Genomic DNA, 13304 nt, shown 5'->3' on the forward strand with positions numbered 1-13304 from the left:
CAGCGGAATTAGTAAACAAATGGATAATTAAAGTAATTAGGAGGCACCAGCATTACTTCTTTAAAGAAAAAATTGTCACAGAGGAGCCAGTGAGCCTGTGGATAGATAGTCAGTATAGCACACTTGACTTTTCAAAAGGTTTTGATAGGCTTGTTAAAGGTTTTTAAAGAAGCAAGGATGTCTTGTGACTAGAAGAAAAGACTTTTTATGGATTAATAATTAGAAAACAATAAAAATATTTGGTGGATCATCAGTTGAGAGAGCTTTCCTGTGAAATCCTTAAAGGATCTTTGTTTGAATCTGTACTATTCAACCACTTCAATAATGACCCAGAAAGAGACTGAATGTGCTGATAATAGAAAATTATTCAAGGTAGGAAAAACTAAAAGCTGGTTACAGGGACTTACAGAAGGCTCCTAATTTATTCTGTATTGGGTGAAAAAATGATTAGTTGAATTTCTGTCACTATATGCTAACTAATGTCTGCAAAACCCCACAAATTATATAAATGTGTCTACTGATGAGCTCCAAATTAGCTATTGTTTTCAGAAAAGAGGTCTTGCTGCTGCAGAAACGTCACAAAACTGTCAGCTCAGTAAGCAATGATGAAAGCAAATAAAAAGTTGGATTTTAGTAACAAACCACCACTAAATCTGCCTGTGTCTATAATGCTGCCTGCAGTTCTAGCTACATTTCAAAAAGGACTTAGTAGAAGGTGAAAAGGTGTAGAGAAAAGCAGCAAAAAGGATCAAACACATCAGAATAACTTCTGTAAAATGAAAGACTATATAAACTGGGATTTTTGTGTCTGATCAGAGACTACTACTGGAGTAGTATAAAGTCAAGAATGGTATGGGGAAGATGGGTAAGGAACAATTACTTGCAAATTCTCATAATTCAAAAACAGGAGAAAGATTATCTGTCACCATATCTGAAATATCTAAAATATTTTAAAAAAAAAATCTAATATCTAAAATATCTAAAAGTCTAAAAGTACTTTTTTCGATTTCAATCAATGTGTAACAACGTTGTGAAACTCCTAGCCACGAGATCTTGCAAAGGCTAAAGATAGAAGTGAACACAAGGGAAAACTGAATGTAATCACAAAGGTTAGGTTCAATGTTTGCTGTTAAACACATGAACCAGGTGCAACCACCGAGTCAAAAAAAGCCCTAAACCACAGACTGCTGAAAGCTGGGGCAGCACATGAGGGGCAGAACTCCGAACTTGCTCTCCTTCTCCCCTAACATCCTTTATCTGCTGCTGGTACTGGCTGCCCATCTGATGCAGCACTGTGTTTTCTTTTCTTCTGCTGAACTGTCAGAGCAAGAGCCTTGGCCTTCCTGTAGATAGATGCAGTGATGCTTGTAAACTTTGTCTTGGATTTAGGGAGCCCGGCTTCCAAATCTGTGTCCTGGCTGCCTCAGCAAAGAACGCCAATCCAGAACATTCCCAGCCTGAGAAACTTCCTCCCAGGGCATGTGTTGACATCAGTTGCCATTAAAAAGCATGGGATGGGGGTTGAGAATTTCTTTTACCATCTGTTTCTCCTGTTGTGTCAAGAAGCAAATTCAATGGGAAGTATTTTAGTCTGTCTTCTGTGATATAGAAAATAAATATTTGTTTTACTTACCTTCCCTTTTTTAATTTCACTCTTGCCCCTGTTCTTTCAATAGACACACCTATATTTTTCTTTAAATAGTGTTTGTCCAGCAGAATGTTTGATTTATATGTATTTTATATCATTATTTTGCACCTTGTCATACTCTTTGCTGTTTGTACACTGTTACAAAGTGTCTTTCTGTTACAGATTACCTGAAAAGGCTGCTCTACCCTTTCTTCCTTTCACATTTCATTTTTCTCTCTCTTTACTTCTGTAGATGACAAAGCCCACAATGGAAGGATCCTGCCAAACGTGCCTAGTGCCTCAACCAGGCCTGTCAGATGGAATGCCTCAGGTCAGCCTCCAATTAACAGACGGTGGTTCGTGTTGGAAGGAGATGGATTTAACAGATGAAATCCCCTTCATTGACAGTGGTGCATTTTTCCCCAGGTTAGTGCTTCTTTTTTTATTTTGTGTTTGTTTTGTACCTGCACCTCCAGCTCTAAGCATTTTGAACGGGGTTTTTCCGTTGATGCTTACAAAGTCAGTATGCTGGGGTGCAACAAGTCAGCGTGCGTATCCCTGTTGAAGGCACACATTCCAAGAAGTTCTTTACAAAGCCGTCTGTGTGCTTTAGTTTGCCTTTCCAATATAAATTTTCAAGTATATCAAGGTGACCTGCTCTGTGAAGGGGTGCAGATGGACAGGACTGATCTAAGATCAGGCACCAGAAATTACACTGAGCACAAGATGCAACCGAAATGTAAGGCGTCTCCTCTGAGTAATTAAGCGTGTTTGATCTGCCCAGTCTTAACAGATGGCTGACTTTATTCCCGTTCTCCATCCAAGAAGGATGGGGATTTTCAGGGGTTTTGTCTTTCTGGCAGGAATGGTGATAGCACTAGTGTTGTTCAGACAAGACCGAGAATAAAAGAGTATCTATAAGAATATCTATCTGAATTTTAGCTGTAAGAGTCTATATGTCTAGAGCGTCTATCTAAAAGAGTATCTTGAGTTTTGATTGCTGGCACTTTGTCAGTGAGGTAAACAGGTTAATGGGCAATTTGGCTCGTTGTAAAGTCCTTCCCTGAACATCAGACTGAACCAGTATCTTTCCGTTGTTCTGAGGATATTGAATTGAGTCCATCATTCCCTTTCTTCTTGTGTCTGGTGCAGCACGTGAGGGATTCAGGTTACTGTGGGAAATTGCTGTATGCTACTGAAATATGCGGTTGGCCTCACGTGGGAAATAGTGCTATTTACATGTCATGAAACGTGACCCCGCAGTGTCTCTGCATACCAGTGCAGAACACAAAGCAGAGGCAGTGCTGCCAGACACGTAACTGAGTGACTTCACTGTGTAAGCAGGAGACGGGTGCTATTCTCAGCACTAGCGCAGACAGACAGCACTCACCTTCTGAGACAAGTTAGGAAATTATGCACAGATAACACCAGATTTTGATTAATAATAATGGTGGGACGAGTTAGGAAATTATGCCCTGACACTAGATTTTTAACGTAATGATGGTGGTGAAGCATAGATGTCAAATCCGGTTTCTAGCCCTTACGGGCACACCTGCTCTAACTTTTAGCTGTGTCAGCTGTGCGGTTTACTGTCCCCAAGCCTGCCCCCAGAATTCCTGCAGCCAGAAGGCATCAGGTTCATTTACACATCTTCATTAATCCAGCTCCTTTTGACTGAGATGAGTTGGGAAACAATTACCAAGCAGGTCAGCTGGCAAAGCTGAGAAGGCCATACAGTTCTACCAGCTAGACAGGGCCAAGCAGGTGGAGCTAGGTCAGAAGTTACAGCCCCTTGCATTGGTAGGGTGGTGCTTAGCAGAGTGTGCCCCTGCCCATACTCCACTACATGCTGCAAGGTGTAAAGGGAAATCAAGTGCTTGAGAGTTGAAACAAAGGACTGCTGAGTCTCGTGTCTGGAAGGTATGTGTGGCTGATGTACTTCATGAGGTGCCCCAAAAAACTGTGGTTCTTTTAGGAGAACATTCCCCAAAAGACATAATTATTTGCTGTAGGAATTCATACTTTCCCATCAACATGTAATTCCTTAGAAGAGTACTAGTGAAGTATGGCACAGTTGGGCCAATACTGGCACAGGACATTAAGCATGAAATGAGACATGTTTGTAATTAGGCAGAAGCCTAATCTCCATGCTCAGGCTTTGAGATGAAAGATACCTGCATCTCTAATTTTATCTGGGAAATTAATAAACTGTAGAAATGGATTCTCATTTAATCCCATTTTTTTTCAAGAATGCCGTAGTTTTCTGTCCTGTATCACACTTCTGTACATATTTACCTAATTGAGTTGAGTATCTGCACTGCTGTTAGCTTCCAGTACTTTTCTGTCAGTCATCTACTGCTGCTGCTGAAGGGAGAATAGGTAGTGCTTGCTCTTTCCTACCCAGCTCCAGGATGGCAGGTTGTTGGGCAGGATGGGATGGAGAAAAGGCCCTAGACTACCCCTAAGAGGAAGAGGGGAGAGAGGTCTCTAGCAGACCTAACACACTTTGGGGACAGCTGTCCGTGCAACAGTCAGAAACACAGATTCCCTGGCATTGATGTAGTCTCCGATATATCGGGTGTGGTTCTAAACACGCTTTTAGCAGCCTTGTGTCACTCCTGTGTAATCTAAGCTCACAGTGAGGTATTACCTGGTATTATCTCAGTGCAATGCTACATTAGGTGTTTTCACCTTCTTCAGCAGGACTCTGGCATCTGACCTAGACTATAAAGTGCTGTGCAAACTCACTGCTATTCTCATTGGGGGAGTTTTGTGTCACAAGGTACCAACAGTTCTTAAATAAATGTTATCATTAATTATATGTAATTATCAGATACGTTTTATCTGTATCTGCTCAGTTATCGTATGATCTTTGTTAGAAAAGAATAAAGGTTGTTCTTGGCAATGATAATCATTTGCTGTTTCATGAAAACATCTGTGGCTTGTTCCATTTCCGTGCTCAGATACTATGGTATGGGTGGATTAGAAAAGGATGGAGGGCTACACAGAACAGTAGATGCAGAACTATACCTTTAGCAGGCTCACAAGGGTAACAGTGAAGAAATAGCCATGCATGCTGAGCCTGTAAGACTCCCCCCACCAGCAAGAACTATAATCTCAATAAATTTTCAATCATTTTCATTTGACACTAGAGCAGAGGTTTTCAGGGAGAAAATGAGATAATTCTGGTTGATTAGTAATTTTTGATACTATATAAAGTATCTCTCGGTATGTATCTTCATACAGTTGACCTTAAAACGAAGATCTACATATTAAGTAGCAGCTACAATTGTGACTATGTCTTCTAGAATGGCTTACCAGTTTTTTCAATATGGAAAGACATGTTGTGGCTCCTTATAGGTATGATATTCCTCATGGCAGGAATTTTTTGAAAGTGCTGCTGCCATTTGAAATATGTGAAAAATCGGTTGCAGTCAAAACATATTGCAAAGCATAAAGTCTGTATCACTTTCTGTTCGCAACTGTTATCTTAAGCAAATGGTATTTGTAAAGTTGATACATTCTTTTTGCTGACCAAAATAGGTGGATTAATTATATGTACACATAGTCCCCACTAGCACATAATGTATGTGTTCTCTTGAAAATTGCCTCATTGCGTCAGTGTGCCAAGGGCAAACTGCTAATTATTCAGTAGCAGAAAAACATACCTGTAATGCAGTCTTTGAGTAAATCCCAAAACAGTGGAGAAAGAAAGAAAGGAAGGTGCAGGAGAGAAGAAGGTGGTCCTCTAAAATATGGATTAAAGTCTGCAGGTAATATGCAGCATGTTACATATTTCTGTGAGGCTTACTGCAGTTTTGCAGGAGCTCCTGTGCAGAGCTTCAGAGCAGGGCAGTCAAACTTCTGGACCCTGGGAACCACACACATACTTTATCTTTACCTGGTTGACAGCCACAAGACCCACACCACAGACCTCAAGCAGCAGCTTTGCGAGTAGGATGTAGACAGGACTAGAATGGGGGCTAGTGAGAGCAGGCTATGGTGGGCTTGCAGCTCTGTGAAGCTTAGAGTCCCTGTTTGGGTCCCTTTTTCTTTCTGCTATCTGAAGGAAAAAGTCTGCTCAGAGCTATGTTTCAGAAGGGGCATACGTAACTGCAGTAGGAACTGGAGTGATTTTGGATGTGCCTAGAGGTGTTAAAACTTAAGTGTTTCAAATAACAGACTCAAATGCATTTCACTTCAGGGATAGGATATATTAAGATTTAAGTGGATACAAAGGTAGGAGGGCCTCTTGCCAGCAATGCTCTTAGCCTTTTGTGCTAAACTTCATATAGCAAAGAAAAGGGGTGGCCTTCAGGCAGGAGGGAAAACGGTTCCTGCAGCCAAAATGTGAGGCAGGGGGTTTTTGATGATAAGCAGAAATGTCTTTTCTGATGCTGGCTCAGAGGTGCATGCTGTCTGCAGACTTTTATTGTCACCTCCCTCGATCTTTTGCCTGCGAAAGGGCACTGAAGTAGGCTTTGCTGCCGTATATGGCTGTTCTAGCACTTGCTGGAGCTGCGTCCTGGTACTGTTTTGAAGCGGGATCCCTGTGGTGCTGTTTGTCTCTGTGCGTGATCCCTAGCTGGACATACTGATCAAAGGAGTGCGACTGAGTACTCTTCCTTGCCAGTAGTGGTCAGCTGGGGAATGGGTGCATGTATGGCAGCCAAACTTTGTGAAAAACACTCTGCAGTTCCTGAGAGGCAAAGCTTAGAGCAACCATGGCAGTCATTCAGTAAGCAACTGCCTTCTCCAGTACTTTCTAGCCATATCTTTGTGTGCCGAAGATCATAAATTCCTGTTTGTGGCTGCAGTCACAGCTGCGATGAGATTTGCCAGCACAGATACCCGGTGCTGGCTGACATGTGCATGTTCTCAAAGAGAAGGTTTGTTTATATCAACATTTTGTTCACAAAGATCCTTATATCTGGCCTATGTCTGGCAAATAAAGGGGTCACATGCTGTAGTAGCCTCCCTAAAATAAGGGGTGGGTTAACGTACCCTGCTGCACCCTGTTCTTAATGACATTGCATGTTCTCACTGTTAATCGTTGAGGTATGAAAACACATGTATTTGTAAACTGAGAAGTTTGCGCTTACTATAAACACTTTCCCTATTTGTTGGCTTCCCTTTTAGCAGTTGTGGTTTAAAACCAAGGCAAGCCAAAACTTACCATTATTCTCTGGCATGTGATAAGAACTTGGGTGCCTGTTGTTGCTAGAACAAATCAAACAGGGGCTGCTGTTGTTTGCTTAGCTGATTATTTTTGTTTAGGTTTGGGGTTTTTTTTGTTTTGAAGTCTGTCATGCCAGCACATTCAGTCCCTATCCAAAGTAATAATTTGCCTTATCATTCAGGAGCCTTGCTGCCAGATTTACCTAAGGGATTGGAGCCAGGCAGCTGGCAGGGCTGACCTCCAGCCATGGATTCTTCGAGAAAACTACTCAGGAAAGGAGCAAAGGTCTGGAATGAGGTCGGTGGGGAGGTGGTAGGGGTAGCTGCCTTCTGCGTTGTTTGGCAGCAGCCTCTGGCGGGCCCTGCTCGGAGCCCTCAGAGAGGACTTTTTATGTAAGGTACCGCTGCTGTTTGTCGCTGTGTCCCTTTAGGTTGTGTTGAGTTAGTTTTTCCAAGCTGACTCATTTAACTTTGAGAGTACATTTGTCTCCACCCTCCTATGCAATCAATTCCCTTCTTTCTTGCATTGTGAGATGCTGGCAGTAGGAACTGTGTTACATAATGAGTTGTTAAGAAAAGCATTCAGTTTTCTAAAAACACAGCCACAAAGACGTGTGATTTATGTGTCTCTCCAAGGTAGGTAACTGTGAATGGCGAGTCAGGGTGTGGTCTCAGATCTTCCTGGGTTCTTCTCCCCTGTCTATGGCCAATACGTAATGACAGTCACTGAAACATGTAATTATGTAGATTTTTTTCCATGCAAGTCACCTGGGTGGATTCAGTTTACTTTTCCAAGCATTTGCCCTCTCTCTTCTACCCTGCACAGGTTACTCCTTTAGATTAGGCTTAGTCCATTGCACTATTCTAACCTTCCTATTTACATCTAGCCATCTTATCTTTGCTTCTCGTATGCAAGATTATATGGTGACAAATTATGGCTTGTGGGATGGAGAACATTTTGAATCTGATGCCCTGACCTGTGCCACAGAAGTGGAGGTTCATCTTGGAAGCAACAAGAATCAGAAATGAAACAAAGATCTGACAACTGTTAGATGTAGAAAGCAGCACATATGCCTTAATGTGCATATGGAAACAAAAGTTCTTCTTTCAGTCCACGAGCCAAGTGTATTAGCTTTTCCTGTTTCCTGGGACAGCATCCAGCAGCCTTAGAAACCAAAAAGGGACTACAGTAAGTTCACAGCAATTGAGTAACAAAGCTGAAAAAACCTGACTCCCTTTCTGCATGTCAGGCATTGCGCTCTCAGCTAGAAGGATTCTTTATTTTTTCATCTTGTTTAGTTTTGTTTGTATCTACTTTTGCTGTGAGGAGAAAGTGCCTTCATCTCATGAGACTGGTGGCTTTCTGATACCCCAGGTCAGATAATAGTTTTTGCTGTAGAAAATAAGGTGCAAACATCTGTGACAATTTTTAAGTCATTTTCCAACAAAAGGATCAGTAACTTCTTATGGGAGAACACACAGTGGTTAATAAGGAATTTAAGCCAGCCTCGGAAATCTTTGTGGTTTTAATATTTGTGTTTACGAAAACGAAGGCACTCATCACTAACCTGTCTTACTATCAACTAGGGAAGAGGCAAAGCCTCTGTACTGTGACTTGACTTACTTTTACTGCAGTGAGTGAGTAGTTTGCTCTCCTGCTGCTTCCTTAGCCTGTCTCCTGAAGTGCCTGGTGCATTGTTCAGCTGAGGAGGTTCAGCATAGCGTGCCTTGTTTCCAGTGTCTTTGCAGAGCAAGCAGTTTTCTGCCACCTGAGGCTGTGAGGTACTCCTTCCTGTGCGGCTTCCCAGAGGGGACCTGGGTCCGCGTCCTGCAGGCAGTCCTCAGGAAGATCAGCGGGCAGAGGTCACTGAGTTCTCAGCCAGGCTTGTTTGCTGCTGCAATTTCCTGGTTCAGCTGAAAGAACTGTGCATTTGGACGTTGTGTTCAGCACGTTGCGGTGTAGGGTGATGGAGTTCAGCTGTGACTTCCCGTGACACACGTGTGTATTTTTAATAAAAGTGGTCAGCTGGCTGTTTAATAAGAAAAGGCTGGGGGTGGCAGGGTGGCAGCCACTTACTGCTCTTGTTACTTTGCTTGCATCTTTTTGTTTCTGAGCTGTTTCAGTATTGTAAAGTCCTCCTTTTTCATGGTCAGTGGCCATGAGCGATTTCCTCTCATTTTATCTGTTGTGAGGAATGTGATCCCAAGCTGACTGCTTATCTAAAAATTGCACTTTCTCACATTGGCTCAGTGCCTTCCTCCTGGCCTGAGAGTTGCAGTTAGGAATTGTGGAGATAGTTCCATTTCTGTACTAAAGCTTTCCTTCTCATTCTGCACCTGCTGTAAGAAGTGTATTTGCACTAGGGATGACTGCAAAGGGAGGCTACTAGGTAATTACAAAGAAATTTCTAAAGGCCACTTGGATGTTAATGACTTCCAGTCATTAAGGCTTTGACAGGACTCCTGGAAACAAGAGATTCCACCACCAATTCCTCAGGCCCTTTCACAGTGCTAAGGCTCTCTGCATTCAGAAAGTTTGAGTCATGTGGGGAGGGATTAATAACTAATAGAATAACATTTTTATTGTCCTGCATTATGGTTAGGAACCACCTAACCACCATGGAATGATTACACTCTTGGGAGCACTGCTAACAGTGCACCATGTTTTATAAGATTTATAGATGTTTCCTTCAAAAAAACCTACACTGAAACTCCAGAAAGTATCAAATTGCAAAAAAAAAAAAATCAAGTGACCACTGTACTGAGAGGGCTAGTGAGCATCACAGAAAATAAATTTTCCTCTGAACTCTCATTAGCCTTTGCTAGATTTTTGCCCCTTGGGTAGAAAAACTTGGATATTTCCTAGGACTGTGAAGGTGGATTGGAAAGTTGCAAGCTTACAGACCTTTCTCTTGTTGTTCTGAATGTTCCTGATAACTAAACATAGGGTTATGCTGAACTTTTGTTTCCTTTAAGTATCCACTTGTGCCACTCCTGACATTGCTCAGACTGGCCTGCAGCAAGATAGAAGCATGTTTGCACAGCCTGGACATGTACAGAGTGGTTAGACTCAAAGCTGGTGTTGCAAATGAGGGGCACAGCAGTGAGCTGTGCCGACTGAGCCCAGCATCGTTGTATCTGGCTGCACATAAACAATAATTTGTGTTTCTTGATGTACGCACAGCTGGGTGCAGGAAAAAGCCCTGGGACTGGCCTGAGAGGGCTGTGCTCTTGTCAAATACAGTCAGGTTTTAATAGATCTGGTCAGAGTTGTCTTTTAGCCAGGATCTCCCTTGCTTCCACGTTAGATGCATCTTCCAGCTTTAGGCAGAGAGATGGTGTTATTCTCACCCAGCTCACTTTTCTCTTAGTGCCTTCCAGCCAGAGTCCGTCTTTCCCGCCAAGTCATCTTTTCCCACCACCTCTCCCAGGAGCCAGGCCGGCCACTGGGACACTTGTGCAAAGGGAGGACTCCTTTCAGTCACGTCAGTAGCTGAAGAAGAGGAGCTATTTCTAGAGGGTTTTTCTGCAGGGTAACTCTGCCAAACTGACTCTCTTGCCAACACGGACAGCAGTTTATCTTTCAGTGGAGTAAAAGGTCACGTGTGCCAAACGTGAATGGTGTGGCCTGCTCCTCCTCTTTGCTCAGCCCCTTCTGATATGGTTGTCACTTACATAAGGCTGAGGGTGAACTACAAGCCTTGCACTTGAAGATGCTTTAGAAAGCAGGAAACATGGTGGGTGCAGAGGCATGGAGTTCAAAGGATAGTAACTTTGCAAAGGATTGGAAGGATGTTTTTGGAAGGTGGGAAAGTGTGAAACCAGTGACATTTTTGGTAGAGATATAAATAACTCGGGGAGTACCAAAGGCTTCTTTTAAAAATGCTTTTAATCTTTTTTGCTGACAAATGGATGCGTTTTCTTCAGTGTTTTCTATGGCAAACATGTTGATTGGTCTGAAACAGCTGAATGTTTAAAGGGTCTTTGTGCAGACTATTTTATAAAAATAACCATTTAGAGCAGTGGGAGAAATTGCGTTAGACATTAATATTTAGGAATTTCATTAGATTAGCAGAGCTTAGGAAAAAGCCTGCTTTGAAAATAGCTTGTATGCGACTCGATTCCTGCTTGTTTGTTTGCTCTCCCAAGCGCTGGCACTTGAACTGACTGGTGCAAATGAAGACCGTAGTGACCTGTTGCACAGCATGCTTTACCCTGTTCCCACAGCAGATTAGCTGGCACAGCCATTCATTACTTGATGCTTTCCCAGAAAACCCTTTAGGAACCTACTCCCAGTCCTCCCCCTTCTTCAGGAGGGAGGCCAAGAAATAATTTCAGGGCTATCCTATGGGGCGAGAGTCCTTTGGAACAAGTTAAAGCGGCTGACAAGCGGGTGTGGCAGTGCTTGCAAAGGACACTGCTGCTTAATGAAGAGCAGCCACAGCAGCTAATACAGGTCTCCTGGGAGCTTGGGGTGTCCCTCTCGATGGGAAGCGTGCTCCCATGCTTATCTGTTGGCTGAGAGAACCTGAAGCTCTGAGAAGCTTTCAGCTTGGCATTTACTTTTCTCCTGCCCCAGCAAGTTTAAGGAACAATTCTGAAATATGTTTCCTCCTTGATAGATTTTAACTAGCTTTGTTTAAAGGGTAATTTGGCCTCCAAGTGGCAGGAAGGAATAGAAGAGCTGCAGTGCAAAACCCAGCATATTCCCCATGGATATGCCAACAATACCTGTATTTCTGTGCAAATGCAAAAAAATAAACGGGGTAAAATGAACTTTTAAAAAAAAAAAAAAAAAAAAAAAGATAGCAACCTGCTTCTCTTTGGTCAAGAGGACTATTAAGAAAATGAGTAAAAGAATTCTGCAAATTACATCTGCGCAGTTTATCTAAGGCTTGGTGTTCCTAAACAGAGGGAACTGTGAGTTGTAAGAATGTTAAAAGTTCACCATCATCTTTGATCAATTGTGTCAGTAGGTGGTTATCCTCGCCATTTAAAAATGTCTCATTTCTAGTTATAATTTGTCCGTCTTTGACTCCCAGCCATTGGATCTTGTTCAGCTTGTGAGTACTAGGTCAAATATTAGTGTTTCCTGCATGCATAAACTGTTTTCTTTGAAAACATGTGGGGTTTAGTTGTTCTGTTCCCTTCATAGGTAGTCTCTGAACGCTTTTCAGTTTTTCACAACTTGCTTGAGAATGGGAATTCATGAACTGATTAAAGACTTCTGTAGCAACCCACCCCCTTAGGAAATACACATATAATACACCTTTTCCCTGCAATATCCATGTTGATGCCACCAAGGATGGTGTTAATTTCTTTAGCCACCCAGTCACTCAGGGTGTGGCTGATCTGGGGTGATCTTGTAAACCCTAGTAGGACACGTCATCTTGCATATGGTTCCCAGATTTGACTCTTATATAGCTGTACTGAAACTTTTAATCTTGGCCTGCACACAAGGTACAAAAAGAAACACCAGTTAGTATTTTGCATTGCCTTTCAGATCATTGACAAAAGCATTAAATGATACAGGGCTGAGTGCCAGCCGTGGAAAGTCACTGTTCGTACTTACCTCCATTCTGAGGATTCCCCTGTTACTAAATTATGATTTTGACATATTAGTTGCTCTTTCTTCCCGTTTGTACTCTTTTGGACAGGGCCTATTTAATCATCTATCTGCTTTGTTTGGACATGAAGGGCTACAGTTTCCAAATATGGTTTCTATTTACATGTGACTTGCTTATTTCATATGTGCACACAAATCTTCTGGCCTGCGGGAGATTTTCCAGGGTATTTATCATTTATAATTGAAGATGTTTGTATGCACAAAAACTCTAAAGAGAAAAATGCATCTATCAATGTATGTATGTGTACATAATTAATGTAATTTTAAGTTTTGTATTGCTGCCATTTTGAAAAGTTCATTCTTTAATTTTCAGTCTGATTGTATCTTTGCTTTGCATTTCATGTTTCTGCAAGGGGGAAATTATTGCATAACTTAGTAAACAGTGTGGGAATAAATTGATGGTATTGAGCAGAACTCCAGCATCTTAAAAATCATCAGATTTTATCAGACCAGACAAGGTCTTTCTTTTGCTTTAAAAAAAAAAAAAAAAGTTATCTGACTTGTATATGACAGTGCAGTGAGGCAAAGTATAACTGCTTTTCAGGAGGCAGACACAGCCACATCCTCATAAATCCATTATCTATATCACTTGTATCTCATATCCTCTGGTTCTGTTCACAGATCCCCTTCTCTTGTTGCTTTATATGCTGAGAAAATTACTTGATGTGCAGCTAAGTATGAAAAGGAAAGAAAGAGGAGAAAACACTTCTGTAATGATGATTGACAGGAGACTTCCTTTCCAAACCTGTGTTCATTCTTTAAACATCGATGGTTATTCATATTTAGTTCCAGACAGCGTCTTTTTTTCTTTGTTGAATCTCAGTAAGAAATTTGCAAATCAAATAGTTTGAACCCAGGTGTTGCCTTGGTGTA

The 13304-nt window shown here is 41.9% G+C and overlaps 1 protein-coding gene across 1 annotated transcript in view; it reads left to right on the top strand.

Moving 5' to 3' along the window:
* The window catches only part of FAM13A (family with sequence similarity 13 member A), a 131886-nt gene that overhangs the window by 53556 nt on the left and 65026 nt on the right, over positions 1-13304 (top strand). The window contains exon 6 of the mRNA XM_086464422.1: positions 1881-2053. Within this exon, the coding sequence (XP_086320548.1) occupies positions 1881-2053 (173 nt within the window). The remainder of the gene's footprint in view (positions 1-1880; positions 2054-13304) is intronic.

The sequence above is a fragment of the Leptosomus discolor genome, chromosome 4 (assembly GCF_034619465.1).
Source record: "Leptosomus discolor isolate bLepDis1 chromosome 4, bLepDis1.hap2, whole genome shotgun sequence".
NCBI classification, from domain to species: Eukaryota; Metazoa; Chordata; class Aves; order Leptosomiformes; family Leptosomidae; genus Leptosomus; species Leptosomus discolor.